A 27,907-nucleotide genomic window follows, 5' to 3' on the forward strand; every position below is an offset into this window, starting at 1 on the left:
AACACGTCTCCAAGTGCTCTCAGCAGCAAAGTGATTCCCGAATAGTGTGTTTGTAGTGGTTAGAAATTACCTTTCAAAAAAATGTCTTGTGTTTGATTTGTACGTGTGGGTGGCCATTATGTTACATACATACACACACACACTCAAAACTCAGCAAGGGTTAGGGTTTTAAATTAGAGCTTCAAATCAGGTTCAGGGTTTGAAACTAGTTAGGGATTCAAGTAAGTGTTTGAAACAAAGGTTGAAGTTTCTATTTGGGGTTTCAAGACAGGGTTAGGGTTTCAAGTTGAGGTTTTGAGATAGTGTTAGGGTTTAGAGTCTGCGCTACAATTTTTAATGATGAAGTTACAGTTAGGCTTTTTAAGGCTTATAGAGTCAGGGAAAGGGTTTCAAAGGAGGGTTTCAAGTCAGGCTTTGAACAGAAATGCAGCATTTCAAGTCATCGTTTCAAAATAAGGTTTTAAGGCAGTGGTAGGGTTTCATATTGTGTTTTCAAATGGGGATTCAAATTAGGGTCAAAGCTAGGGTTTCAAGATAGCATTAGAAATTCCAATTATGGTTCCAAGTAAGGATTTGGATCACAAGTCTATATGTTCTGCTCTGCCTCCACTGCATGGTGTTCATTGAAGAGTGTCTAATATAAAGAGGCTGTCGAAAAACATTACACACTGAAAATGAACTTGTGGGATGAAGTTTCTGCTTCAGTTTGAACAAGGATGTGCTCAAGGTCTGCTGTGTGCAAGACAGCAGAAGGACCATCTGCGTGTGTGCATGTGTGGGGGCGCATGTGCGTAGACTAGAGCACACACACATTTATACAGACATGTGCATTTGAAATGGCTTCTTATGGTGTGTTTATATATTTGAATGTAAACACTGATAAAATGCTGAGTCAGGAGACGCTCCTTTTTGTCCTTTCAAAAGTGTAACTCAATATATCCAGATGACACCACCCTCATCTAAAGGCTCATCCTAACCCAAAACCGGGTGGTCATGCCAAAATAAAAATGTCATTTGCATATTTCATATGCGCTCATGCATATTTTACATTCAACACGTTATTAATTTTGTTTATTTTACGTTCAAACTGTTAAATGTCCTCTATCCTACCTTGGAAAATTAAATGATTTATTTTTGCGTCATGAAAATGATATATTCTGTTCGTAGCCGACATATTTTGCCCAAAAAGCTATCCAGTATTTTCTGTTTATAGTTTTTTTCTTCCTGCACAGTTACAGTAAATGCTATATTTTACTTCAAAGTGAGGGACTGTTACTTGTAAATTCTATATTTTCTTTCTGAAATTTTCACTGAAATGCTATGTTATGCACTCAAATGCATCTTGTCTCCAACATGGAAGTATGAAGTTCTTGTTTTTTGTACTCAAACTATTAGATTTTTGCCTTGAAAATAATATATTTGTTGGTGACTTTAAAAAGAAATGCTACAGGTTTAGTTTTGACACTGGTAAATATTTTTCATAATTTACTATGTAAATGCTAAAATTAGCTTGAATTTTGCACTCAAATTGGTAAATAATTTTGCTAATATTTTATATTACTTTATATGCAAAATGTCTTAAGCTACAGGACCAGATGGTGGTCCATTCCTTTCCACTCAGGGTCAATGTTAGCCCTGTAATACATTGTTCATAATGTTCTGTTTTATTCTGTTTAGTACTACTATTACTTCTACTACTACTTCTACTACTACTACCTACTACTACTGCTACTTCTAGTGGTACTAGTACTATGCAGTACTGTGTATGCTATGTTGTACTTGAAAGTGCTATACAGTATTGTATTTTACAATGTAGGAGTTCTCCATTTTCTTGAACTTTATCTGCAAATGCTATATTTTGCTTGCAGTCTTTTACAGAATATGCATGTACGTGCACGCTTGATGTGGCTTGCGTCTAGATTCCAACTTTGTCTGTTGAGGTCAGAGTTCACCAGAAACTCTGCGGAGTCTGCTAAGGAGGACAACATGATGAAGAGATGAGGATGGGTGATTTACGGTTCCAACTCTGCACCTCTTGACTTGATGCCGTAATGTTTTACGACACGTTTTTACTGTAGAGCACACCGCTGAGATACATTTCACCCTCTCCTGTCATTTACTCGAGAGGCTGACTGGACGAGAAGCTCGTCAAAACTCCTTAAATGGCTCTGTACAAATGGGCCTTCCAGATTTTTTTTTTTTTCTCCATGACTGTTTAAATGACAATTGAAAGATAGTATGATAAAAAAGAAATACATTAAATAAGCAAAAAGTTTAAGTTAATTGTTTGGAGAAGTGTTACAATTATGTTTATTATAAAAGATACTGCATTGTTGGTGCATATAGTATATTAGCCAGAGTCTGAAATTTTGTAATGTAAAATAATGGCAAAAGATAGTCTTTTGGGTATAAAATAATTTCAAAATCCAGCATTCAAGTTAACATGTAGCATATTGAATCTGAAGTACTAGCAAACTATAACATTTACAAGTGAAGCTAAAACATTTTGAATGAAAACACTAGCAAACACTTTTTGCAAACCAAGCATTTGGTAGACAAAACAAAATTTGGAGTTTAAAATCCAAGCAAAACATAACATTTTCAAGAAAATATAGCATTCTCATTATAAGATATAATGAAATACAAAGAAAAAATTGTGGCAAACAATAGCATGTTCAAGGTAAAAAAATAGAGCATTTTGAAAGTAAAATAAAAGCAAAATCTCTCTAGCATCTGGAAAACAAAATGTGACATTTTGAATATGAAATTTTAGAAAAGTATAGAATTTTAATTGTAACATTTCCCCAAAATATAACATATTGTCAAGATAGATTCCAGCATTTTGAGTTAAAAATGAAACCAAAAGAATTGCAACTTTTTGAAGGCAAGATGTATATTCAGAGTCAGGCAAAATTAAATTCTGAACATTTCAGAATATGACGTTTGGCCACTACAAGCAGTAATTCAAACTGAGTTAACTGAGTTAATTTTTCTAATGCTTTAAATAATGTAAGTTCATCAATAAAATTCTTATTTTTTTTTATATTGAATGACACAAAATACACAATCACGTAAGATAATTTTTATTTTTATGTCAAAAGGAACACTAAGGAACAATTTTCAAAGCAGCGTACGTATTGTATGCATTGGAACAATTATAACTAATTTACGCAGTATAGTATACCAAATTTAATATCTAGATTTTTGTAATTTCACCATTTAAGTCTCACTTATTATTATGAAAAAAATGCTCACGCACACACACACACACACATACAGACACGCACTCATGGATCCTCTGAGTGATGCGCGTGAGAAGGACATTAAATCCTCATTCTGTTCATTAGCACGTTAAGAAAAAAATAAAAGAGTAAGAACATGATTTTGGGCCAAAGAAGCATTTGGAGAGGATGCTCGTGGGAAATTACTGTTTTTAACTTAATAAGTTGTTTTATTCTTTGCAGATTGTGTGAAGATTTTCGGGATTCCAAAGCAAACAAATGAAAAATTCACGTGGGAACACTGGCAGGGTTGACAACTCAATAAAGTTCACCAAGTCTTTTGGAAATTTAACTTTAACCTTGCAAATGTGCAAAAAGATAGTATATTGTTTTGTATTTTTTAACACAGATAAAGGCGTAATGTACGACCTAGGCATATTTTCTTTTCTTATCTGCTGCTACACTGAAACAAATGAATGTCTGTGCAATATTTAAAGTGATTAATGTGCTTCAACTTGATAAGAGCACACTGTATCCTTCACATCCTACAGTATAACTCCTGATATTTCCACTTGCTATGAACATTCTTATTACTATACTATATATTTTTCACATTTTTATGACATTACAAAGATAAGAAAGAAATTGTCAGAACTTCATGCTTCAAGTCAGATTTTTGGTTTCAAAGCAGTTTCAAGTCTGGTTTAGGTTTTTGAGTAAAAGATTAGGCTTGCCGCACACCAAGCGATGCAAGTTCTGCAACTGTATATTGTATTTTACAATATATGTATACTTTCATATGTAGCTGTGGTGAAAAAGAGAAGCGAGGAGAGTCTGTTGTAAAAATGCATGAGTATAAAAAATGAATGGGGAGATTAATCTCAAAAGTCTCTCAAATGTCCACACTCTTGACTTTATGTCTCGCACATTTGCTCTCTCTTTATTCGTAATACAGCGACAGTGGCCAGGGCAATTAGCTTCTTCCTTGACAATGTGTTGTTCGTGGTTTAATTAAAAAGCCAGTTACGTCTCAGCTTCAGAAAACTGGTGATCCATAATTGGTTGTGACCTGAGACCTAGCAACTGAACATGAATTAGAACACTGTGTTTTGACTAGTTGGGCTGCATAGAACTCATTAATACACAGAAAACTTGGGGTTGACTTGGTGTTTTAAGACAGAGTAAAGGTTTCAAGACAGGGTTACTGTTTTAAACAAGAGTTAGGTATTCAAATCACTATTGTTTGGGTGCATGTTTACTTGGATCCTACACCCCACCAGTCTTTGAGTCTCCTTACTTGATTTTGTACCATACTACTCCCTCTGGTGGAGTTTCATCTTCACTGCATCAACAATGGCCAAGCTCACATTGCTACAAAGGATGAGTTTTATGCTTAGCTGTTTGAGTATTTATTCAGTCTGCTTGATGTCCACCAAGAAGTCCATGGACACATGTAATTTACGGTCACTAGTACGACAATGCAGCACACAAGACAGGTGAGGTGGCTTCGTAAGGAGATGACAACAACACTCCGCTATCAGAGGAGCCCAAAGCAATATTTCCATCACCTCGGTAATGGCACAATGTGAGACGTCTTCATCTGGATTAACCCACAGTGCAGGCAATTAGCGTTTATTGACCGTCCTCCGTAATCACTACCGGCTCGGATTAAGAGGCACCGCCCATGCTCTCCCAAAAGTGCTCTAATGACTGACAAACAAACAAACGGGACGAGACAGGGCGAGGGCAGCGGGGGAACACCCAGCGAGTTGCTTTTAAAGTGTGATCCCCTAAAGCCGAGGCCCCGGACACCCCCACCCTGACCATGTCTGCCATGTATGACTCAGCTCACCTGTGCCCAGGGGTAATCCCTCCCTCCCCTGATCTGGGGGCCAAAGATGTGTCCTGACAAGCAACAGAGAACACACACAGGACGTCACTTTAGCTTTAGCTCAAACAAGGGATGAAATCACAATATGGCAATCTTATGTCTATGTCTTAGAATCCAAAATAACCTAATGTCTCTGTAGTAGAAGTTGAACTGAATAGTCAACTAATTAACGAGTCGATTTTTGCACTTCGCAGTAATGTTTACTAATTGAAATTGACACGTGCGTGTCCAACATTTTGCAAAAAACGATGTTGGCCGATGAAAATAGCTGTTAGGGTTGGATGGATGGATGGATGGATGGATGGATGGATGGATGGATGGATGGATGGATGGATGGATGGATGGATGGATGGATGGATGGATGGATGGATGGATGGATGGATGGATGGATGGATGGATGGATACAATACACACCAACACCGCATCATGTGTACCGCTTTACAACACTTAGGTCAAGATACAGTCGTATGGATGGGTGTTTCCTAGTAGGTGTGGGAATCACAAAGTAACTAACAATCCAAGATTGTTATGGTATTTTCCAAGATGTAAAAAATACTCAAGAAAACCATCTATGATTTAACTTAATCTTCTTGTCTATTACCGTTTCAAGAACGGGTTAGGGTTTCAAATAAATATTTGTTTTAAACTAGAGTTCCAAATTACAGTAATCCCTGAAAGTCATTGTGTGTGTGTGTGTGTGTGTGCGTGTGTGTGTGTGTGTGTTTGCGTGCGTGAGTGAGTGTGCGTGCGTGAGGCTGTGTGTGTGGGTGTGTGTGGGTGTGTGTGTGTGTGTGTGTGTGTGTGTGTGTGTGTGTGTGTGTGTGTGTGTGTGGGAGGGGGGCGTTATGTAATTTATTCAAGTTAGTTATGATGTATCTCAGATTTATATATATATATATATATATATATATATATATATATATATATATATATATATATATTTATATATATGCTCTACATATATATATATATATATATATATATATATATATATATATATATATATATATATATATATATATATATATATATATATATATATAGTTATAGTTATAGTTATAGTTATAGTTATAGTTAAAGTTATAATTATTTAGTTATTTCAAAATAAATTAAAGTAGCAACAAAAATCTGTGGTGCCATATCCAGAATCGTCATCCCAAAATGCACCAGCAAGATGTCAGAGGAAAAAATGGGTAAAAATATGAGGAAGTAATACGCCATAAAACTGTCAAATCTTGTTAAAACATTTGATAATGCACATGACTGCTGGCATGTTTATCTCTAAATGTAGTTTGTATGCTGTCTTCTGACAAAAGCTCACAAACATATACTGGCACTGGTGGAGTCAGAACACTGCCAACTGAAAAGCATCCAGCCCATTGAGCATTTAGACCACTGTTTACCAACCTTTTTACAATTTTTTAAAATTCTCACATCTCACCGCCTAACAAAAATGTCACAAAACGTATACAGTATGTCATAAAATAATAATTGTCTTGTCTCAATAATCAACGTCGTTATACGTCACTGTCATAGATAGATAAGAAAAAACAGATACATTTGGAGTATCCATCTTTCCAACTGCTCTTTTCGTATACCCTCACTAGGGTTGCAGGTGTGTTGCAGCCAATACTGGTCAAGGGGCAAGGTACACCCTGAACTGGTCACCAGCCAATCGCAATCACATTCATAATCAATCACATCTACAGATAATTTAAACAAGGGTTGCCCAAGAGCCCCTATCCAGTCTGTTTTAGTTGTATCGCTACTCTCTACCCTTGATTCAAATGATCAGCTCATCAGCAAGCTTTGTAAAAGCCTGATAGCGAAGCTGATGATTTATATCAAGTGCGTTGCAAGAGGGATGCTTTAAGGACTGGACTTGGGAATCCCTGATTTTGAGTCTTCAGTGAACATAACATACATTTTCGAAATGTGGGAGAAAACCAAAGTTCCAAGAAAATAAACAGTCAAGCATGGGCAACTCCACACAGCAAGGCTGAAGCCAGGATTTGAATATATGACCTCAGAACTGTGACGGTGACGTGCCAACCGGCCATTCACCGTGCCACCATATTTGTAGGAAGTGATTACTACTATTTTTTTATTTTTTTTTTAAAGGATGAAATCGGATCATTTCCATCAGCACACCTCTCAGATGGCGAAAATCACTATTTTAGTGGCCGAAGGCAGACTTGTGCGAAATAGAAACAGTCACTTTCTAAATAATCAAAGACAATGTTTCAAATTCCCCTGATATGTGCTGGATGTCTTTGCATTTTATTTTGAAAAACATTTGACAATAGGACAATAGCATCAAACTACCATTGTTGAAAGATATCAATTAATTGAGCATAGCATTGTTACGTATTTGTAAAATCATCCCACTGGCCGCGTATACTTTTGTGAGCGGCCCAGATTTGCTTTTTTATTTATTTTCACTGAAGAATGTCACATTTTACGCAAATGTGTTTGCTTGATCTATCAAGACGTGAGACTGGTTAGTGAAACACACACACACAATGTAGCATTCATATTCATTTAATTGGTGTTTAGCCCTCCATCTCGCCTGACGCATACACATGATACAGATGATCAATAACATCGCTGGAGGTTTTGTATAAATATTATGAGGAAGAAGTGTGTATGTGTGTCCTGTTGTGTTGTGGGATTCAGGGATCGGGGGGTGGATCGGTTATTTGGGGTTCTGCAGTGAAGATTACCCATGTGCCATAGGGAATCTAATGCAATTACGAGTGTTTGCTTACACCATGTGTCCCCTTCCGTCTGCGCTGCAACCGACGCCATCCTCCCTATTCAACCGCCATGTTTGTTTTCAGTATTTGCATCCCCCCTACCTCTTCCTCATCATCACCCTCCCTCCTCATTTGCTCACCCGCTCCCCCCAGTCTTCAATTTCACTAATTAAAGTAAACCAATAAGGTGGCTGTGTAGGGAGAATAAGACGTGTTTGAAGACTGGATTGCAGTATAAAGGCAATTCAAAAGTCAAAAGAGACATGGATAGGATGGTGGTGGGGTCTTGGGCGTGGGAGCTGGTGTTTGTTATGCGAGTGTTGGGGAGAAGAAAATGGGTAGAGGTGGGGGGCCTGTTAAAGTATACATTATTTATCACACAAGAAAGACGAAGGCCACAGAGGGAGAGAGCAGGTTTGCTCAAGAGATTAGTGATGGCCTGCTTATTATTAGTTTTAGTTTTCATTTGTCTTTTCCAGAGTTCCAAAACTCTGTACAGCCATCGCGCAGCATTAGCAGCAATGTAGATGATTGATTAACTTCCTTACTTTTAAATCTCACACGAATTATATTATCATCCATCCATCCATCCATCCATCCATCCATCCATCCATCCATCCATCCATCCATCCATCCATCCATCCATCCATCCATCCATCCATCCATCCATCCATCCATCCATCCATCCATCCATCCGTTATCTGTGATTAGATTAGATTAGATTAGATTAGATTAGATTAGATTAGATTAGATTATCTCACATTAGATCACATTAGATTACATTGGATTAAGACAAAATGAGGATTGTGGTATCGGATAAAGATACATTAATTCAAATTGTTGTTTTCAACCAAGCCTTTTGTTGCAAAAAACAGAGTTGAAAAATAACCTTCAGATCCAGTATTGGGGTTTCAGAATTTGAAAAAATCTGGGTAATTGTGTCTGACCAGGATTAGGGTTTGGATAGATAGTTTAAAGTTTAAACTAGAGGGTCAGGTTGGATTCAGGTATGAAATTCAGATTTCAAGACTGATTCAGGGTTTTAAAGTGGGGTTTCGAGTTGGAGTTTTAAGCCTGACTGATGCGTTTCACCCACATATTTCAGGTGTTTAAAGTTTCACTTTATGGTTCTGAGACAGGGTTAAGGTTTCAAGACATGAATGGGGTTTTGATTAGGGTTTCAAACTGGGATTTCAAACCAAAGTTTGGGGTGTTGAATGAGGGCCAGGATCAGGGTCTCAATAAAAGGTTTCAAGACAGAGCTGTGATATCAAAGTAGTTTCGAGTCGGGTTTTATGATTAGTGTTTTCACTAGCCAAGGTTTGGGTTTCAAAGTAGGGTTTAAAGCCTATCATGGGATGATGCATTCAACCCAGTCTTACATGCTCAGATTAGCATTTTAAATCTGGTTTAGAAATCCAAACACGATTTAAGGTTTTAAGTCCAGGCTAGGAATTAAAGCAATATAATCAATCCTATGGTATGGTATGGTATTTTGTTGTTTAGAAGAACAAAAAGCAAAACTTGAACATCTACAACAATTTTGTCAGTCACACAGAAAGCTAGCGGTCCATTCCCTGCTTCCGTGCACTCTCTTTACCAATAGACTCTTCAGCACTTCATGTTTGCCTTTTTCCTCCCAAAGCCCTACTGGCAAACACAAACACGCACACATTACTTTAATATCATCGGTGCCAGTGAATACACACAGTGAAATGTCACTGAGTATGTTCACAATAAGCACAATATGACCTCAGGCACCAGCTGAAGTTCAGTGTTGTGTTTTCTTAAAGCAGTCAGGCACCAAAACGTCACCGTGTAAAAAATCAATAAATCTTCACTTTTCAATGAAAAGTGTCAGGTGTAACCTCTAAAAAAAAATCATCTTGCGGCGTTTGACAGTTCTTACTCTTATGGACTTCACAGACATTCCCGGAGTCACTTGAGCCCCCAGTCAGTTTGTGAGGTAACTAAATCTCAAAGTGCTCTTCTTGTGATCTTTCCCTCTGAGATTAGAGCATAAACACACGCAAATCTCTTGCTTTTCCTCCATATCACTGCTTCGTGAAAAGGCCATTCAACCACGGCTGGTAGTTGCCTGAGACCAAAAGGTCATCTCAGCTTAGTCCTCACTTATATAAAAACTTTTGCATACAACCGCAGTAAGACAACTGAGGCAAAACTGCGCACTAATTGCCATCTTGACCCTATGGATGTACTGTATGTGGTGTATGAAAGAAACAAATCCAACACAGTACAGTTCAATAGAACAAAGGTCAGCAAGTGATGATTTAAGACATCCGTCAAACTACATCATACCAACACTGCACCGCCAAAATCACACAAAGGAGCACCACCATAGCATATTATCACTAATCTCACAACCACTACCTTCTAAGCAACAGCTTAGAGGCTGTCATGCACGCACGTTCTCGTGTGTGTTTACCGATCTTATGCTGCTGGGTAATAACCGTGTGTGTGTGTGCGTGTGTGTGTGTGTGTGTGTTTTTAACGCAGTTTGATCATGGACCCCAATTTTTTTTCGTCTTCGATACATTTTCAAGTAGTATTTTAAATGGATGATATAAAGATCATACAAAGGTAAATGACTAAACCTTAGCGCTAGTGATACATGACACTAATATAATTTCTTTCGGTGTTTTGATTTTCGACTTTGTTTTCCTCAGTTTTGTTTGTCGGTTTTGGCTAAGAATTTTCATTACTCCCTAGTATTTATTGGTGAGTTGAATCAGTACCAGTCTATAATTCTACTTAAAGTGACAGCGTGTATAATATTTTTCACCATTCTTTCAATTTTAAAAAACAACTATTAATCTAAAAAGTATGCAAAAATATATATTCAGGCCAAATACAGCAGCGGCTTAGGCTGTCACGCATGCAGCTCCTCATGTGTGTTTACCTGCCCACTGTTGCTGGTGTGGTCTGTTTCATCCACACTTTGTCTATTTCAGTTGCTGTGAAACACACGTGCGCACGCACACGCACACACACACACACACGGGATGATTGGCGGATTACAGAATAGGGAAACATATGGTCTCAATAAAAAGGAGCATGATACAGTCATTATCAAGGCTGGTGGTTTGAACCCAAAACACAGACCTTACTATTGAATGTTCCATTAATAACGTCTATTACCCTCTTAACGTGTGTCATCGCTCTATTTTCCACGCTCATGTTTGCATAAGACACTTAATCTGCCCCCTTTTTGCAAACCAACGTCTGAACGTGACACCGATACAGTGCATTATGTCAAAGGGTGTTACCGTGTGGAAAACCGTCAATTTGGGCCCCAGTGTAAAAATCATTTTGTCAAGAAATGTTGGGCAAGAAATGCTTTTGTGGCCATTAAACAGTTAGGGAGAACGAACACTTCATAAATTGTAGTAGGAGGAGACGTACCAGTAGCAGTTGCAACAGGAGTGGTCAGAAATTGTAGTAGTAGTCAAAACAGTGGTAGTCTTGGTTGCAGAGTCCTTACCACCATCAGAGGTAAGCATTCCGTCCCAATAATGAAATGGTTCTTCCGTCCATCACCGACAGATGCCCATTTTGCGGATGAAGGACGAAAGATAAGAACGTTTTTAAAAAAAGTACGGACTGAGCACAGATGGAAGTGATTTTTCATCTGTTAGTGTAATCATTTTGATATGGGTCAAGTGGACCATACAGAGAGGTCTCAGTGACTGTAGTATGCTAGTATAAGTCTTTTGTCATTTTGTTTTACTTTTTGGATGGATGGATGGATGGATGGATGGATGGATGGATGGATGGATGGATGGATGGATGGATGGATGGATGGATGGATGGATGGATGGATGGATGGATGGATGGATGGATGGATGGATGGATGGATGGATGGATGGAAATTAGAAAACAACAGCATTATAAATTTTGCAGAAAATGGAAATTGTAACAGGCGCACAAGAGGCGCCAATGAAGGAAATACATAGAGGGTGACCTTAATGCGCCCCCTTGGCCTGACACAATGTTATGTTGTCGTTAAAGGACAGATGCTTTCATGACATGTCAAATACTCTGCTCCAGTCCAATAGTTCTTGAGAAAATGACTTACTAAATTGTATCCTACCACCATGACAACAACCATTACTACTATTACAACCGCCAGAGAGAACGTGTCCTCAGCTTTAGGATGTCGCTGACGGCCACCACATATTTTGTATGACACCGCAATAACCAACTTGGATTTGATTCTACCCTTGGCTACAATGCAGAGCAGGATCTTGGTCAAAATAAGCTTTTTTAAACTTAAACCGTTTGGCGTTCTAATGTTGCATCTAGTGAATCTGAGGCTTTCTAAAGCACTTTGGCAACCATCCTATGATCTAATACTCTGATAAAAGCACTCCACCATTTTAATCAAACTGGGTTTCTCTTGAATGGACAGAAGATGCTATTAATATAACGGAGATAGGTGGAGGATTATATTATGAATAAGGAAAGTGACAATGACGGAAGGGTGCCAGGTCGCAGGCAAAGGACTGCAAACGACTTTCCACTCTCAAATATTCCCAGATGAGCAAACAGATGAGAGATGTCTGAACCTCCTCCTTGACGGTATCATTTTACACCACAACGTGACCCTTCCGGAGGTTTGTGTCGTTGAGACAAGTTGGTTCCGCCCATCTTCTTCGCCAAAGATGAGTGAGACACAAACCTGCCTTCATAAATCGGCTACAGCGTGTCCGCTTGCACCTGCTCCCTCTGCTCAAACCCCTGCTCAAAAATAAGCGTTTGGACAGACTACAGAGTAACTTGAGATGAGCATTTGAATGATGTCATTTTAATGAAAGATTTCGCATGTGGCAAGAATTTGTCATGTTGTCTCTAGGATGAACAGAATGATGCATGGCTAGAAAAGCTTTTTTTTTATGTTGATAGGCAATGTATGGACAGGAACGCATGCATATCTTTTTACATGACAAAATACTGACATCTAGTGGGCATTTACTAGAACGTCAAACTGACAAAATACTGACATCTAGTGGGCATTTACTAGAACGTCAAAAGCGGAAAAGTGCAAAGCCATCCGGATGTCATCCCTGAGAAAAGTTACTCAAGTGTGTGCATGCAAAAAAATAAGAGACAATTTAATCTATTTTACATTTAGGAAATACGAATGAATTTTTAAAGCAACCTATGTAAACCTACAATAATATGCACTGGTTAGCACGTCTGCCATGCAGTTCAGATATCGTGGATTCGATTCGACCTATGGCCCTCCCTGTGTGGAGTTTGCATGTCCTCCCCGTGCCTGCGTTTTCTCCTGTTTCCTTCCACATCCCAAAACCATGCATGGTGGGCCGATTACTCACTCGAAACTGCCCGTAGATGACGAAGCAGACTAGTGGAATGATTAGAGCACACTAATAAAACGATTTTGTCTTACTAGTAATGTATTTCTTCCACTACTAGCGCCACTATAGTCGCGTCCTGGATCTGATGAGGAAGTACCACGAGGAGGCAATTACGAGTAAGTACCAAAATGTCCTCTTGTGGTTCTTGTAAGAAACTTTGACCATTAATATCGCTATTATTATGTCATAGAATTAGTGGGGTAACTAACAAAATACATACTTTAAGGTCCACACAGTTACTCGTTTACAGTATTTTGTAAAGTTAACTACATACTAGGAAGCCAAAATCTATGGTGGGTAGTAAATGTTACTAGCCATTCCACAGGCCACTAGTGCGTTGAATTGTCTTACTAGTGAGGACAAGGCACGTATTAGTAAGTACACTAATCTTAAAATGGATACCGAGGAAAATAAATGAAACAAAAATACAGTATGTAATAAAAGTAATAAAAATGTTCCAATGACTTGCCATTAATTGTACATAACTATGGTATTGCAAGGAGACAACGTATCTTCTAACCTTGTCATATTATGCAAAACTATACTATGGATTATTATATTACATCATCCCTTAATATTTAGCAAGCACCATACAATTTCATTGCAGTGGCTATATCGCCGTCTCCGACCCGTATTTGCGACACTTTGCGTCCTCTAGTCACGGCAGTCTGAACACAAACAGCTTTACGGCAGTATGTATCCACACGTGTTGTCGCACGAGAAACAGGGAAGTTCTGGACGCCGTTAAAGTTGCAGGTAACGCGAACGGAACGCAATTTCGATGCTTTATACACCTTTTACCGTTTTAATGTTATGTTTAAAGCGCTGGCGTCGCGGCGAGTTGTAGAAGTTTCTTCATTTGCTTAGGATTTATTTATACGGTAGGCGCTAGCAGCTAGTTATTAGCACGCTTTGTGTTCGCCATACCCAGACTTTTGATGCTTGTCTATTTTTTTGTTTCTTTCAGATAATTTTTAAGAATGTCATTCAGAGGTGGAAGAGGTGGAGGTTTTAACCGGGGAGGAGGAGGCGGAGGGTTTAACAGGGGAGGAGGCGGCGGAGGATTTAATAACCGCGGCAGAGGAGGCTTCGGCGGCAGAGGAGGCTTCGGTGGTCGTGGTGGTTTCAGACAGCAAGACTATGGACCTCCAGAATATGTTGTTGGTGAGAGCTTCGCGCATGATAGCAATTGAAAACCGATGTTTGAGCCATATGATGATTAGAAATAGGGCAGACGTTTTCATATCCCGATATTCGGGTTAATACCTCTCTATTAGCCGCTTTAACATGCAGGAAGCATTAGTTTGAAATTGCGATCACCGTTACAACTTTATTTAATATCTGTGAGAGTAGTAGTTGAAAGTTTTGTTGTTTGATTTTTTTTTTTTTAGCCTTTTGCAGTTTTATATGCATTTCCCTAGTATTTATTCACACCAACAAGGCTACAGTTAAATGTTTTTGATGGATCTTTTTTTTTTAACCTATATTAGTCACAATAAAATATTAACATTGCTAATACAAATTCATTATTGTGCCTAAATAATTTGTTCAGCCTGTAACATTAACTGTTGTGCCATAGGTTTAGGAGAGTTTGTGCATCCCTGCGAGGACGACATCGTGTGCAAATGCACGACTGAGGAAAACAAGGTTCCTTACTTTAATGCACCAGTGTACCTGGAAAACAAGGAGCAGATTGGAAAAGTGGACGAGATATTTGGACAGCTGCGTGACTTTGTATCCCATTCACTCAACATCTGTTTTATTTGTTTTATAAGAACAATTTTGTTTCTTAGTTGTCCCTTAACTCACCTGTTCAGTATTTTTCCGTCAAACTTTCTGAAAACATGAAGGCATCTTCGTTTAAGAAATTGCAGAAGGTAATAATTCTCATCCAGTTTCCATGCAAATACTTTAGCATCAAACTGTAATGACCAATGCTTGTGTTCAGTTTTATATAGACCCAATGAAACTCCTTCCACTGCAAAGGTTCCTGCCAAGGCCGCCTGGCGAAAAGGGTCCGCCAAGGGGAGGTAGAGGTGGACGGGGAGGCGGTCGTGGAGGTAAAGAAATTTCTTACATTTGATTTGATCCTGGTTTGATATTGTTGAGTGTGCTGTGAGTGTTGATTGTTGTTTGTTGGTGTGCATTGCAAGCTGAGGTGCTGTGGTTCCTGCGCACAGGGATCAACACTACTCGTACACCTACAATGAGGGCATAGGGGAGCCCTTCTGCAATATGTTTAGCAACTCAGAAATATCAAACAGCTTTGCATGCGGCAAAGACAAGACCGTAATCAAGTCTGGTTTAGAGGCGTACCGTTCGTCCTCATGTTTGATGAAAGTCTTAATACGCATTCAAAGAAAAAACAGATGGACATGCACATTCGGTTTTTAGAAAACTGACTTCCAAGATATTTTGGTTCCGAATTCCTGGGACATGAGGGCTTGAGCAGAGTGCAACATCCATAGTTGGTCTTCATATTTGTCGAAATTAAATAGTTTTCTTTATATGAAAAAAATGCACCATCAGTTTTTTTTTGTTTTTGAGGCGGTGCATGAACAATGTTTTTTTTTTCTTTAGGAAATGAAGTATGCAGATTTATTTTGTTAACATCTATGTGAGTTTTTGAAAAAATAGTTCACAAAATTGACAGACTGCCAAAAGCATATCAGTAAGCCATGCCTTCTGCGAGCCAGAGCCAGAGACTGAGCTGTGCTGAGGCTCGAAGGTGGCATGGTTGCACTTCATGTTCCGTGCCCAATTTTGCATGATGGAGTTTAGGATGCCTTTATACTGTACAAATAAAACTACAATCTGGTAGTTGCTTTAATTTTTGTTCTCCACAATTGTTCAAAAATGCTCCTGTTTCAGGTGGATTCCGGGGTGGAAGGGGAGGTGGTGGCAGAGGTGGAGGTTTTGGAGGCGGTGGTAGAGGTGGAGGATTCGGACGTGGAGGTGGAGGATTCGGACGTGGAGGTGGCGGCTTCAGAGGCAGAGGTGGCGGAGGACGTGGATTCAGGGGTAGGACTGCATTCTGAATGGCATTTGATTTCTTGTGTCGTCATGTCAGCGTTGAACCTCTTTTTGTTTTATTTGCAGGTGGGAGATGATCTGCTCTGGGTCCACAACTTAGTCCTCTGTGAGGGTCACAAAGTTGGACATTATCTCCTGAGTGGATTTGTTTTCTTTATTTTTATTATTTTTTTGTAAAAGTGATGGGTCCTTTTTATAGTTAACAAAGGTGGACATTGTCTGCCTGTCAGTGAGCCGCTGTTAGTATTTCAGGCCCGCGTGAGGCTAGTTGCTCCCTTGTTGCCGACAGCTAAGTCTCACTGAGAATGACATTTCCACGTCACACACAGCACAAGCTGACACGTGGCCAAGTAAAGAAAATTATTCAAATAAAAACAACACACACACACAGTGTGGTGATTGGGGAAATAAAAAGAATATGGGACGATATCATTGTAATCAGTGATACCGGAAGGTATACAAACATGTTTTATTTTTTGTTTATTTGGCTACATGTTAGGGATGTGTGTCAAGTAGTTCATTCCTGATGATGTTTGGCTGTCCCCAACAAATTGGATAGATGGGGGCTTGTCTGAAATACTGACGACAGCTAACAGAAAGATTATCTCAACCTTTGATATTTAAAGGGCTCAAATCCATGATTGTGATACACCTCAGTAGTCAAATACACCTGAACAGATACATTCACAAATTGTCATTAACAATATATGGACAAACGTGTGTTTGTGTGGGGGGGGGGGGGTTAGAGTTCAAAATTGGTTGAATTCTTAGGACTGCAGAAAATCATGTCTTGATTAAAAAAAACAAAATTCTGTAAAATAGTGTCTTACAGTGATTTTGCTGCTTTCCCACACAGGTTGATGATTTATGACAATGGTTATTAGGGTGCAGCAGTTTTATGGTCTTTAGTCTCTACCCCAGTGGTTCTTAACCTTGTTGGAGGTACCGAACCCCACCAGTTTCATGCGCATTAACCGAAGCCCTCGTTAGTGATTTTATTTTATTTTTTTAATTCTTTACATATAGATGTTTTTTACTGGTGCACAAAATGAGCCATGCATGAACACCACCTTGTTCAAAGAACACAACCAACACAATGCATGAACTCACAACAAATTACATACTGGTAAATCAGAATTTACACAATAAATCAGGTTTGTTCGGACCTCCTCAGTGGAGGCTCTGTCGAACCCCTGAGACCGACTCACCGAACTCCTAGGATTCGATTGAACCCAGGTTAAGAACCACTGCTCTACCCTGAATTACCCAGTAACGCGTTATCATGGGCAAAGTCATTTTCTCTGTTTACCTCAAGTTTACATATAAAAGATCAAAGAAAAAAATATACATTAACATTTGGCATTTTATAAAAAAAGTTTTTAAATTATGTTATTGAAACATGAACTGCAAACAATATTAGGAAACTATATGAACATCTGTCTGTAAGGAATAAAATAGGGAACCTTGAAAAAAAATCAAGGCAGTAACAATGTAAGGTGCAATAAACGTTTATTCAAGGTTTGTCAGTGATTACTTGAATAAGAAAATAGAAATTGAACCGTTCAGACTCAAAACAATCATGATACTAGTGGCATGCGGGCAAAACAGAATTGGAATGGAGGTGGTGGATTTACCTGCGGTGTGAACCTAGCCTAAGATACAACTGTTGGTGTGAACGACGCAAATAATTGTTCAAATTTTTCCAAAACGTCAAACACCAAGGTGAAATCACGACCCGGTGACATTTTTTAAAATATTAATTTCGCGGTTCGAAGCTATTCCGGATGTACGTCATCTCTATCCTTGGGTTTGATTGGTCAACCTCTATTGTTTTATCTCATTGGTCAACCTGTCCTCACACGGCTGCGCACACAAGCTCACTGTTTTCGACGTTTAAGACAGTGGGGCAGCATGGCGACATCTGGCAAGGTTGGTGTACGCTTCAAATTTACTAAATAAATATCACTCAATCGATGGTAACTTCATCTTTCAAAGCTCTTTCCCGAACTGGTACTTTTCGGGAGGGCGATAATCCCTACTTTAAATTACATAAATTTCGAGAGAAGAAAAATTGCAGAGCTGTCGTTGGCTGGATAAGTGAACAAACAAGGATATCATTTATGCATCGAACTAACAACGAAGCGTTTTTTTAAGATAAATGCGGGACCAAGCCACAGTCTGCTAAAGTTCACACCTATCCACATCATTTGTTGAAAATTCTTAAAGAAGACGTAACATGGAAAATCCACTTTTTTTAATTTTGTATTCATTTTATTGTGTACTTGGATTGAACTAACAACGAAGCGCTTTTTTTAAGGTAAATGAATGGCCAAGTCACAATCTGCTAGTCTAAAGTTCACACCTACCTACACTTTTTGATGATAAGACGTATCACGGAAAATCCACTTTTTTGCTTTTATATTCATTTTGTTGTGTACTTGGAGTCTCCAAGATTGTAGAAAAGTGTAATCTATCCCTCCAGGTGCTGCAGAGATACTTTTAAGATCTATTTGGAGGCTATTTTTTTACTCTCTTCAGTTTTCTCCATTTTCTATTACGTATTTTTATTTATTAATCACATCCGTCGGGGCGAGACTACCAAACAAGGTAATGGGTGTGGCCAAACGGTTTTTACAAATCTGCCATCTTTATTATTATTATTATAATTATTATTATATAAACCACAACTGAATGAGTAAATATTACGCAATAATTTACAAACGTTATATGTAAGATTTAAGTAATGCCTCATTGACTTCACCCTACGGATTGACAGTTATTCTGTATTAGAAACTAAATGTCCCATTCAAAACCAAATGGCCGCACTCTGTGATTGCCTTTCTAGGTCATCAAGTGCAAGGCTGCTGTAGCCTGGGAGTCGGGAAAGCCGCTGACCATTGAAGATGTGGAGGTGGCGCCACCCAAGGCCCATGAGGTCCGGATTAAGGTAAATCAAGGCTGGTGTAGGTGGTGTACAATCAACTCAAACGTCCTATTAACATAGTCAATTGTTTTTCAGATCTTTGCCACCGGAGTGTGCCACACTGACGCATACACTCTAAGCGGCAGTGACCCTGAGGGGATCTTCCCCATCATCCTTGGCCATGAGGGCGCTGGCACCGTGGAGAGTGTTGGCGAAGGTGTTACCAAGTTTAAGCCCGGTAAGAAGTCCCAGACATGTTTTATAGTTTCAAAGTGTTTGTATTTATGTTGTCTGAGAGATTAATGATTCATGTTGTGTCAAGGTGATACTGTCATCCCGTTATATGTGCCTCAGTGTGGGGAATGCAAGTTCTGCAAAAATCCCAAGACCAATCTCTGCCAGAAAATTAGGTACAATTGTCTTAATAGAATATTCACTTCCTGGAGTTTTAAATACATGTTTAATTTTATGCACTCTATGTTAGGGGTGAAACAAGTGAAAGCGCAACCTCTATTGGTGGCAGTAATGCGCCATTGGTTAGACATCTTTGAACTTAATATAAAAGTGTATAATTGTATCATTCTTCGTTTGAATGCATTGTATTTGAAATTCATTGAAGTTTTCAATCCCTTTTTATTTAAATGCATTTTTTAAACTTTTATTTTATGAGGTCATTTGGTATCTTGTTTGTTAGTTTGTAAATATCCTGAATATTTTTTTTTGTTCATCTTGTTTATTTTGGCATCAGTTTACAGAAAGAGACTTAAATTACTTGACTTTGTATTGACATCAATTTATCCAAATTAGGATGATTAGATTAGATAGAACTTTATTTATCCTACAGTGGGGAAATGTTCTTGTCACAGCAGTGTACTAGAGTGCAAGAATACAAGAAACATGTGCAAAATGTAAATATGGATAAAATTACAGACAAACAAAGACAAGTGCACAAACAAAAACAAGTACTAGTAGGCAAAACATTAACATTATGCTCCCTTCCTTCAGAGTGACCCAAGGTCAGGGCCTGATGCCCGACGGGACTAGCCGCTTCACTTGCAAGGGCAAGAAGTTGTTCCACTTCATGGGGACCAGCACCTTCTCCGAGTACACCGTGGTGGCGGACATCTCCCTGGCCAAAATCAATGAAAAGGCTCCCCTTGACAGGGTGTGCCTCCTTGGGTGCGGCATCTCCACTGGATACGGTGCTGCGCTGAACACCGCCAAGGTAGGATTGCCAAAAAGATCACCTCCTACAGTGTATGTATTGGCCACATATCATCAAATAGGTACCCCATTTTAATAGATGTCATGCTTCAATTAGTCCACTTGAATTTTTGCCACTGCCCAAATAGATGCCTCCCTTCTCTCCTGATGCTCATCAAAATCTAGGCTGTGGTGAAAATGTTCTTTATACGAAACAAAATGAGAGGATTGTTTGGAAAAAGGAAAGTCTTCTATTTAACAAAAAAACATACTGTTCAAGGCTTTATACAAGTGCCTGAAATGTAGCTGATGGGTTTCATTCTATTAAGGTGGAACCCAATTCCACATGCGCCGTCTTTGGCCTGGGAGCCGTCGGCCTGGCCGCCATCATGGGTTGCAAGGTGGCTGGAGCCACTCGCATCATCGGTGTCGACATCAACCCAACCAAGTTTGACAAAGCCAGGGAGTTCGGCGCCACTGAATTTGTCAACCCCAAAGACCACAGCAAGCCCATCAACGAGGTGCTGGTGGAGATGACCGACGGCGGTGTGGACTACTCGTTTGAGTGCATCGGCAATGTGCAGATCATGGTGAGATTTGGCATTGTTGTGCCAGTCAAATGTAGTACAAAAAGAAGAAACTAACCAGTTGAATGCTCTAGCGAGCTGCTCTGGAGGCCTGCCACAAAGGCTGGGGTGAGAGCATCATTGCCGGCGTCGCCGGAGCTGGACAGGAGATCTCCACAAGGCCTTTCCAGCTGGTCACCGGGCGCGTGTGGCGGGGCACAGCTTTTGGAGGTGATGAATTCTTTAGGGATATATGGTATTGTGGCACTTAAAGGGTCACCACAGTGAATAAGTTACCACATCTGCCTTTGTTTCAAAGTTTGGAATTCAAATAAGAAATCTGAAGAAACTGTTTGGGGGCAGAACTATTTAAATATGACCCATTGTAACATAATTAGCTGGCAAAATTCACATTAGTTTGTTCAGACACATTTCCAAAAATTGACAGCCTACAACAATTACTTGGCTGTTCAGTTTAACTCTTGGTGGGTGAACAGATGCTCTATTGACCTAGCTGTTTGTATGTGGGCAATTAAAAAGTCACACCTCTTTTAACATTGTTTCACACAGGCTGGAAGAGCGTGGAAAGTGTCCCCAAACTAGTGGAACAGTACATGGACAAGAAGCTGAAGGTGGATGAGTTTGTCACCCACACGCTGCCATTCGACAAGGTTAATGAGGGATTTGACCTCATGCACTCTGGAAAGAGGTATACTCATTAATGCCATAGTCCTTTATTTGATTGATTAGAATTTGTCTCTAACACTGTCACATTTTCTCTTTTTCTTGTGCAGCATCCGCACAGTCTTGACTTTCTAAGGTACCTTGACCACCAGTCATGCAGTTCCCACCTGGAGCACTTAATGCCATGTCATTTTCATCGTCAAAGTTACAAAAATTTCACAATGGTTGCAACGATTTCTATTAAAAAAGCATTCAAATGTGTTTTCTGCACATGTCACGAATATTGTGTAAATAAAATGAGCACAATTCCTATCAGATATCTACGTATATTAGTTATTTTTTGTTGAATCATATGTAATGTTTAGTTTTTTTCTAGCTGCAAGCTTTAGTCCTTAATTATTAACCAAATAAATACAATATAGCAGTCTAATACACAAGTTGCACACAAACAGAACTACAGTAATTACTAAATTACTAAAGTAAAACGTAATTAGAGAATGACATTTCTGCCTATTGTAATTTTGAAATAATGACACGTTTAAAGTTGGAAATGTTTTAATCATTCAAAATATGGAAATAAGAGAAACTGTTTTTGTATTTTTTTTGTATTTGTTGTAAGGTGTTTTTTGAGTTTTTTTGTGTGCGTGTACTTTTTTTTGTGTGTACTTCAGTTTTTGTGTTATATTACTCTACATACAGTGCGTATAATTCCTAAATGAGATTCTACACAGTTTCATTTCAAATACTAAAAATTTGTGCCCAAATACTTGTGGGCCAATTGTAGGCTTTTTCTGCAGTCCCCCCCTGTTTGCTTGCATTTTTTTTTCTATCTATTTATTTTGATAATTAAATACTTAATAATTATCCTTTACAATTGTAAAATAATGTAATAAAGTATGAAATCAAAAGAAATTAACTGTAAACTAAATGTACATGTACTTTTAAATTCAACTTTGTTTAGAATAAAACAAACCAAATTAACTACATTGTAGCTTGAATGGTGAAATTAATAACATTACATGAACATTTGGGGATAGGTCAATTGTGGATGAGGTTCTAAAAAACAAAGGTGTTTTAAAATATGGCCAATAACGTTGACATATATTTAACTATTTGTGTAATTGATTAATGAAAACACAAAAATACAAATAAATGTATTTTTGATTTTTGTATGAAATGTAATTGTTTAATCGGATTAATTGAAGACATCAACATAATTAGCCAATTTTAAGTGAAACTAAAGGCTAAATTAATGCACCAAAAATGCCCTGACCCCACCCACTGGTCAACTTCCGACTACGTCACAGAATGTTTATAAAGTACATGCTCGGTGCAGTCCGGATTTGGCAGAGAAAGAAAAGCAAAGAAACATTCTACAAGATGGCGACCGCCTGTATGGTGAGTACTCGGCTAAACACTGGCAGATAACAGTTCCCTCAAGCTCACTCGCACCTTCTGTTTTGTGTATGCCAGTCAAAGACGTTTCATGGACATTTAGACGCAAAACAAACCAGGGCGCATATGTGTCAGTGAGAGGAGTAAAATGTCAGTTATGTGTTACGATCCACTCGCTTACTAGGATACTGTTAGCATAGCAGAGCTAGCAGCAGCCTCTCTCCAGGGAACTGCTACGAACTTAGCTGTACTCATTTACTTTATATATTTCCGGTACCTCTGATAAAAAGCTTTAGAACAAGTCATTTTAAGTGTAAATAATAGAGCTTCATTGAAAAGTTAGTGTTTCCCCCCCAAGCATGCTTCTCTTTTGTATGGATGGATGGATGGATGAAAGAGGATGAAAGAAGTCACGCTGCGAAAAGTCTACTTTTCTTGACAATTTTACAGCAAACTAAATAGTACTTACTCAAGCCTTTTTACTGTTTAATTAGTTGTATGAGAAATACAATGATCCACGGCTGTAAAATTCCGATTTCCAATTTCAATATTTTTTTATGAGCGAAGGGGGAGAACAATTAAAATAGGTTTGTTGTTTATTAAATGTGATTTTATTTTTAAGGCCGTATTCCCTAGCCCTGTGTTTTGCTTAACTTTTAAAGGACTATGCCTGTTAATTAAAATCGTGTATTCCTTTTCTTGATTAGGCGTTATCATCCATCGCTCCAAACCTTGAGAACGAAAACAGTGAGACGGCGGTTCAAAATCTGGTCGAAAGTCCAGAATCGTACATCAAGCATCCTTTACAGAACAGGTAAGACTCAGCGTTCAGTTTGCCGCTACTGTGCTAGTCCAAACAACTATTGTGCATGTGCAGGTGGGCTCTTTGGTTTTTCAAGAATGACAAGAGCAAAACTTGGCAAGCCAACCTTCGACTCATCTCAAAATTTGACACCGTGGAGGACTTCTGGGCGTAAGTAATGTTAGAACAATATGGATAGCAATATTAAAGTTGAGGATTTATTTATGAATGCAAGTTGTGTCCTTTGTTCCGTGCCAGCTTGTATAACCACATTCAGCTGTCCAGTAACTTGATGTCCGGCTGTGACTATTCACTCTTTAAGGTAGGCACACACTCCCTCCTGGCTCACTACTATGACATAAAGTGACAAGGTGTCGTGCTTGAGATTGGTATTTTGATAACTTTTGTTTGTGAACCTCAAAAAGCAGCCATTTTGACTGTCAGACATAAACTTGGAGAAAAATATTGTACATTTAGAACAGATAAAATGTGTGATAAATTGCAACGTAACAGTGACTAATTATGATTACAATTTATAATCAACTGAAGGCCATGCAGTATATGCATGCATGTGTGTGTGTGTGTATGTGTGTATATATGTGGTAGGACATAGTTATTAAGTATGTTTTAAGTTACATTAACAATGCCATTAGAGTAGGTTTAATTAGATACTTGTAGAATCCCTGTCATTGGTGCTGCTGGTTTGCTTTGTATGTCGCTGTATTGGACTCCCTCCCGAGTGTCCACTTGGCTGCAGCAGTCCCATGGGCATTTCTTTGTCCATAGGACGGCATTGAACCCATGTGGGAGGATGAACGCAATAGGCGAGGCGGCCGCTGGCTCATCACGCTCTCCAAACAGCAGCGCAAGGCTGACCTCGATCGCTTCTGGTTGGAGACGGTAAGTTTTCCTTCTGTACCAAGTGGGTTCTGAATGATAATAGAAATTATAGTATCATCATTATTAGAAATGTAAAAATTAATCGACAACAAACTGACCATCAAATAATTGCCTCGTATTTTCATAATCAAGTAACCGTTTGGACATTTTTTAACTAAAGATTGTCCCCTACGGCGGCTTACCTCGCAATTAGAAAAAAGTAACGACAGATTGACAGCCATAGGCAAGAGATCTGGCGTAACACTCGATAGCTAGTGGTGGGTGCAAGCTGCGGCCCAGTCAACGACTTGACGTCACATCCGTTCCCAACATGGCGTGCATCGCATATTAAAATAAACCGGGGGGATTTGATGATAACTTTAAATATTCAATGAGCGACACAAAGTGCACATAAAGTTAAGTACCCATAATGTTTTTCTCACCTGGTTGATCCTCACGTGAGAGGATGTCTTTGCATCGCAGCTCTTGTGTCTGGTCGGGGAAGCGTTTGACGACCACAGCGACGATGTGTGTGGCGCAGTCATCAACGTACGAACCAAAGGGGACAAGATCGCCATCTGGACCACGGACTATGAAAACAAGGAGGCCATCACACACATTGGGTGAGCAGGGAGCTGCAGTGTGTTCTTTTTGTCTGTGGCGTTTTGTGTCTGCAAAGTGTTTTTGTTTTATTAGGCGTGTCTTCAAAGAAAGGCTCGGAGTCCCTTCCAAAGTGGTGATTGGCTACCAGTCGCATGCTGACACGGCCACGAAGAGCGGCTCCACCACCAAAAACAAGTTTGTTGCCTGATAACATCCACATTCTGTTTCTTTTCTGGGTCACCTTTTTCGACATGAACATTAACAAGGAATGGGGATACTTGATTGCGTCTTGTTTGTTTATTTAAGTTTCTATACATGCGCCTAGTGATTGGCTGCACCCCTCCACTACAAAGTGTATGATGATTGTGTTTCAAGAGTATATTTTTGTTCCAGGAAAGCCTTCTCGCCAAGCCACTTGTACAGTGTGAATAGTAATAAAAAAAAAAAAAGTGATACCTATTTTGTAAGAGAACGCGCATGCGTCATTTTGTGGAATGCAGTATTTATGTTTCTGACAAACAGAGATAGTTGTTAATGCACTTTGTTACTTTGAATCTGTTGAGTTAATTGAAGGCCAGCATTGAGGAAGCCAAAATAATGTCAGTTGACCTTTTTCAGATGTTCAGCCTTTGTGATTGGTTCAAGTCAACCTCATTTGATTTCTGTTTCAGTTGTGAGTCGTAGTGCTGCTAACCGTGCCCCCGAAAAGTAAACGTGCACACCAGAGATGCAAATGAAAGAGTGGCGTGTTCTTTCGACAAGCTATTAAGTAGAGTCAGCAGACTCCTACCACTTATCTCCATAGTGACCAAATGTCCAAGAGAGTACAGTATTGTCATTGCATTATATAGTGCCCTGTATATGTGTTATTTGAATCCTCCGGTTAACTTTATCAGCAGGGGCAATAGTCTTCCGGGGTCAGTTTAGCCCTGCTTGGACATTTTAATTCTCAAAACATGTCTCAAATGGAGGATGGTTATCTGAATAAACATTGCAGTATTTATATAGCCTAGGTATTAACCCAACTAATCTACCTAGCATGTAAATGAGTTCACGGGACTACTTTATTTACCTGCTGATTAATTAGAAGTGTCTGTGACTAAAGGCAAATTGTGGTAGGGTTTCTACTTTTGGGACCAAGATATGGGGTCAGTTTCACCAGTAACATAACTGGTTACGCTGACCCATTGGTGTTTAATGCCTCGAAATGAATGATTGATCATTTTGGGTGGATTTTTCTAAATATAAGGTTGGTTAGAGTTGCATACTTGATTCTAGTGATTGGCTGCACCCCTCCACTGTCAAGTGTGTGATGAATGTCTTGTCTGCATGTTGTATGCATCTGTGTTCTTCAGAGGCATCTTGACCTGATGATGTTTTAGCTGTGTAAAAAGCATACAAACTGTATTCAGATAGGTAATCAATACACATGAAGTTACCATGAAGCTAATTTGGATGCAAACTATTTTTATGTGACAATCATTGACCAAAACCTGAAGAAACACAAAAAGCTTGTTGCAATAGAAAACAAGTTCATCCCTGGACCCCGTGTTATATTGTTGGCCACTTTGACCCATATTAAAAGTCCAGAGAAATTTGTTAAAAAAAAGAAGGGGTATGGCTGTGTAATTTAATAATACCACCACCTTTTTCTCATCTTTTGTTGCAGTCTTTGAGTATTCAATATTGACCTGCTAGTGATAAAAGGCTAGCAGGGGCACAGGAATTGTATTACTTAGACATCAATTTTCCTTTTTACCAAAATCTGTATTTTTTCCGCGTTATTCACCTCAAAAATAATATCAATAATGGCTCAATGTGCAGTGGGTCAATGTGACCCATATGACCACTTTAGGGGTCCCAAACAAACATTACAGCATTAATAGACAAATCGAATTGACTCACTTATCCCCGGTTTTTAGACCTGATGTTGTTCCAGCAGGTGTCAGTGTTAGTCCACTTTCTCGGCTTTCCCTTTCCAATTGGGATTCCACTGAGGTCTCTTCAGTTGCGCGCTGACTAACGAGATATCTGTAAATAGCAGCTGGGCATCTTATTTATTTATAGGACCCCCCTGTCATCACCCTCCACCCGTATTCTCCCCGGCCAACAATAAAATGTATGTTACAACTCCCCGCCCCGGGCTGCTGTCAACCTGGCACTCCTATGCGTCGCACAGAAATGGGAGGGGGGCAACCTGCATGTGCACAAGTGCGCCACTTAAAACCCTGAGACATGACACCGACGAGGCGAGTTGGCCTCGCATCCACGTTACTCCCGCCCTTCCTCCCCAAGTGCGCCCTGACAGACGTGTCGGTGGGCTCAGCGGGTCGGATATTCACCGTACGGATGCTGACTGTGTCTCACAGTCGCGGTTAATGTTGTCACAACCCCATCTGACGTGGTGGAATCCTCGTGATTGCCAAGTGCTATTCTGGGAGCATCGTATGACACCACGCATGCACATGTATGACTCTAGACTTGAGATTATGCCGCAATGACTTTTACAAACGGAACACATGCACTTGGGCTAGGCTAAATTCAAAGACTAG

At 39.3% G+C, this 27,907-nt stretch overlaps 3 protein-coding genes and 1 long non-coding RNA gene across 5 annotated transcripts; 3 read left to right on the forward strand and 1 right to left on the reverse strand.

Annotated features, from left to right (window-relative positions):
- The first annotated feature begins 13,887 nt into the window (after positions 1–13,887).
- gar1 (GAR1 homolog, ribonucleoprotein) lies at positions 13,888–17,119 on the forward strand. 2 transcript variants are annotated; one of them, XM_049751468.2, is made up of 8 exons: positions 13,960–14,023; positions 14,091–14,148; positions 14,235–14,431; positions 14,847–15,001; positions 15,085–15,144; positions 15,216–15,327; positions 16,139–16,288; positions 16,367–17,119. In XM_049751468.2, exons 3-8 carry the CDS (start codon positions 14,248–14,250, stop codon positions 16,375–16,377), a joined length of 672 nt encoding a protein of 223 aa, XP_049607425.1. In that variant the 5' UTR covers positions 13,960–14,023; positions 14,091–14,148; positions 14,235–14,247; the 3' UTR covers positions 16,378–17,119. The 2 variants fall into 2 exon arrangements, with proteins under 2 accessions (XP_049607416.1, XP_049607425.1); XM_049751459.1 differs by lacking the exon at positions 14,091–14,148 and having other exon boundaries at positions 13,888–14,023.
- Positions 17,120–18,114: 995 nt separating this feature from the next.
- LOC125987150 (alcohol dehydrogenase class-3) lies at positions 18,115–21,993 on the forward strand. Its single transcript, XM_049751286.2, has 9 exons — positions 18,115–18,229; positions 19,146–19,247; positions 19,320–19,461; positions 19,546–19,633; positions 20,229–20,448; positions 20,756–21,016; positions 21,088–21,223; positions 21,563–21,701; positions 21,787–21,993. The coding sequence occupies exons 1-9, from the start codon at positions 18,212–18,214 to the stop codon at positions 21,809–21,811; spliced, it is 1,131 nt and encodes a 376-aa protein (XP_049607243.1). The 5' UTR covers positions 18,115–18,211; the 3' UTR covers positions 21,812–21,993.
- Positions 21,994–22,930: 937 nt separating this feature from the next.
- eif4ea (eukaryotic translation initiation factor 4ea) lies at positions 22,931–26,094 on the forward strand. Its single transcript, XM_049751421.1, has 7 exons — positions 22,931–23,074; positions 23,779–23,885; positions 23,949–24,044; positions 24,132–24,195; positions 24,660–24,773; positions 25,236–25,375; positions 25,449–26,094. Exons 1-7 carry the CDS (start codon positions 22,985–22,987, stop codon positions 25,561–25,563), a joined length of 726 nt encoding a protein of 241 aa, XP_049607378.1. The 5' UTR covers positions 22,931–22,984; the 3' UTR covers positions 25,564–26,094.
- LOC137840366 (uncharacterized) lies at positions 24,078–25,332 on the reverse strand. Its single transcript, XR_011086979.1, has 2 exons — positions 25,196–25,332; positions 24,078–24,802 (listed from the first exon to the last, which is right to left on the reverse strand). It is a non-coding gene; the product is annotated as an uncharacterized lncRNA (long non-coding RNA).
- Positions 26,095–27,907: the final 1,813 nt, after the last annotated feature.

Source organism: Syngnathus scovelli, chromosome 1 (genome assembly GCF_024217435.2).
Source record: "Syngnathus scovelli strain Florida chromosome 1, RoL_Ssco_1.2, whole genome shotgun sequence".
NCBI lineage: Eukaryota > Metazoa > Chordata > Actinopteri > Syngnathiformes > Syngnathidae > Syngnathus > Syngnathus scovelli.

Excerpts from the sequence above, each read along its gene's own strand:
- LOC125987150 (XM_049751286.2), top strand. Across the intron at positions 19,634-20,228 it reads AATCTCTGCCAGAAAATTAG|AGTGACCCAAGGTCAGGGCC; the intron begins GTACAATTGTCT and ends CCCTTCCTTCAG. Across the intron at positions 21,224-21,562 it reads GCGGGGCACAGCTTTTGGAG|GCTGGAAGAGCGTGGAAAGT; the intron begins GTGATGAATTCT and ends TGTTTCACACAG.
- eif4ea (XM_049751421.1), top strand. The coding sequence starts at position 22,985 with ATGTTTATAAAGTACATGCTCGGTGCAGTCCGGATTTGGCAGAGAAAG. Across the intron at positions 23,075-23,778 it reads AGATGGCGACCGCCTGTATG|GCGTTATCATCCATCGCTCC; the intron begins GTGAGTACTCGG and ends TTTCTTGATTAG. Across the intron at positions 23,886-23,948 it reads AAGCATCCTTTACAGAACAG|GTGGGCTCTTTGGTTTTTCA; the intron begins GTAAGACTCAGC and ends GTGCATGTGCAG.
- gar1 (XM_049751459.1), top strand. The coding sequence starts at position 14,248 with ATGTCATTCAGAGGTGGAAGAGGTGGAGGTTTTAACCGGGGAGGAGGA. Across the intron at positions 14,432-14,846 it reads ACCTCCAGAATATGTTGTTG|GTTTAGGAGAGTTTGTGCAT; the intron begins GTGAGAGCTTCG and ends GTTGTGCCATAG. Across the intron at positions 15,328-16,138 it reads ACGGGGAGGCGGTCGTGGAG|GTGGATTCCGGGGTGGAAGG; the intron begins GTAAAGAAATTT and ends CTCCTGTTTCAG.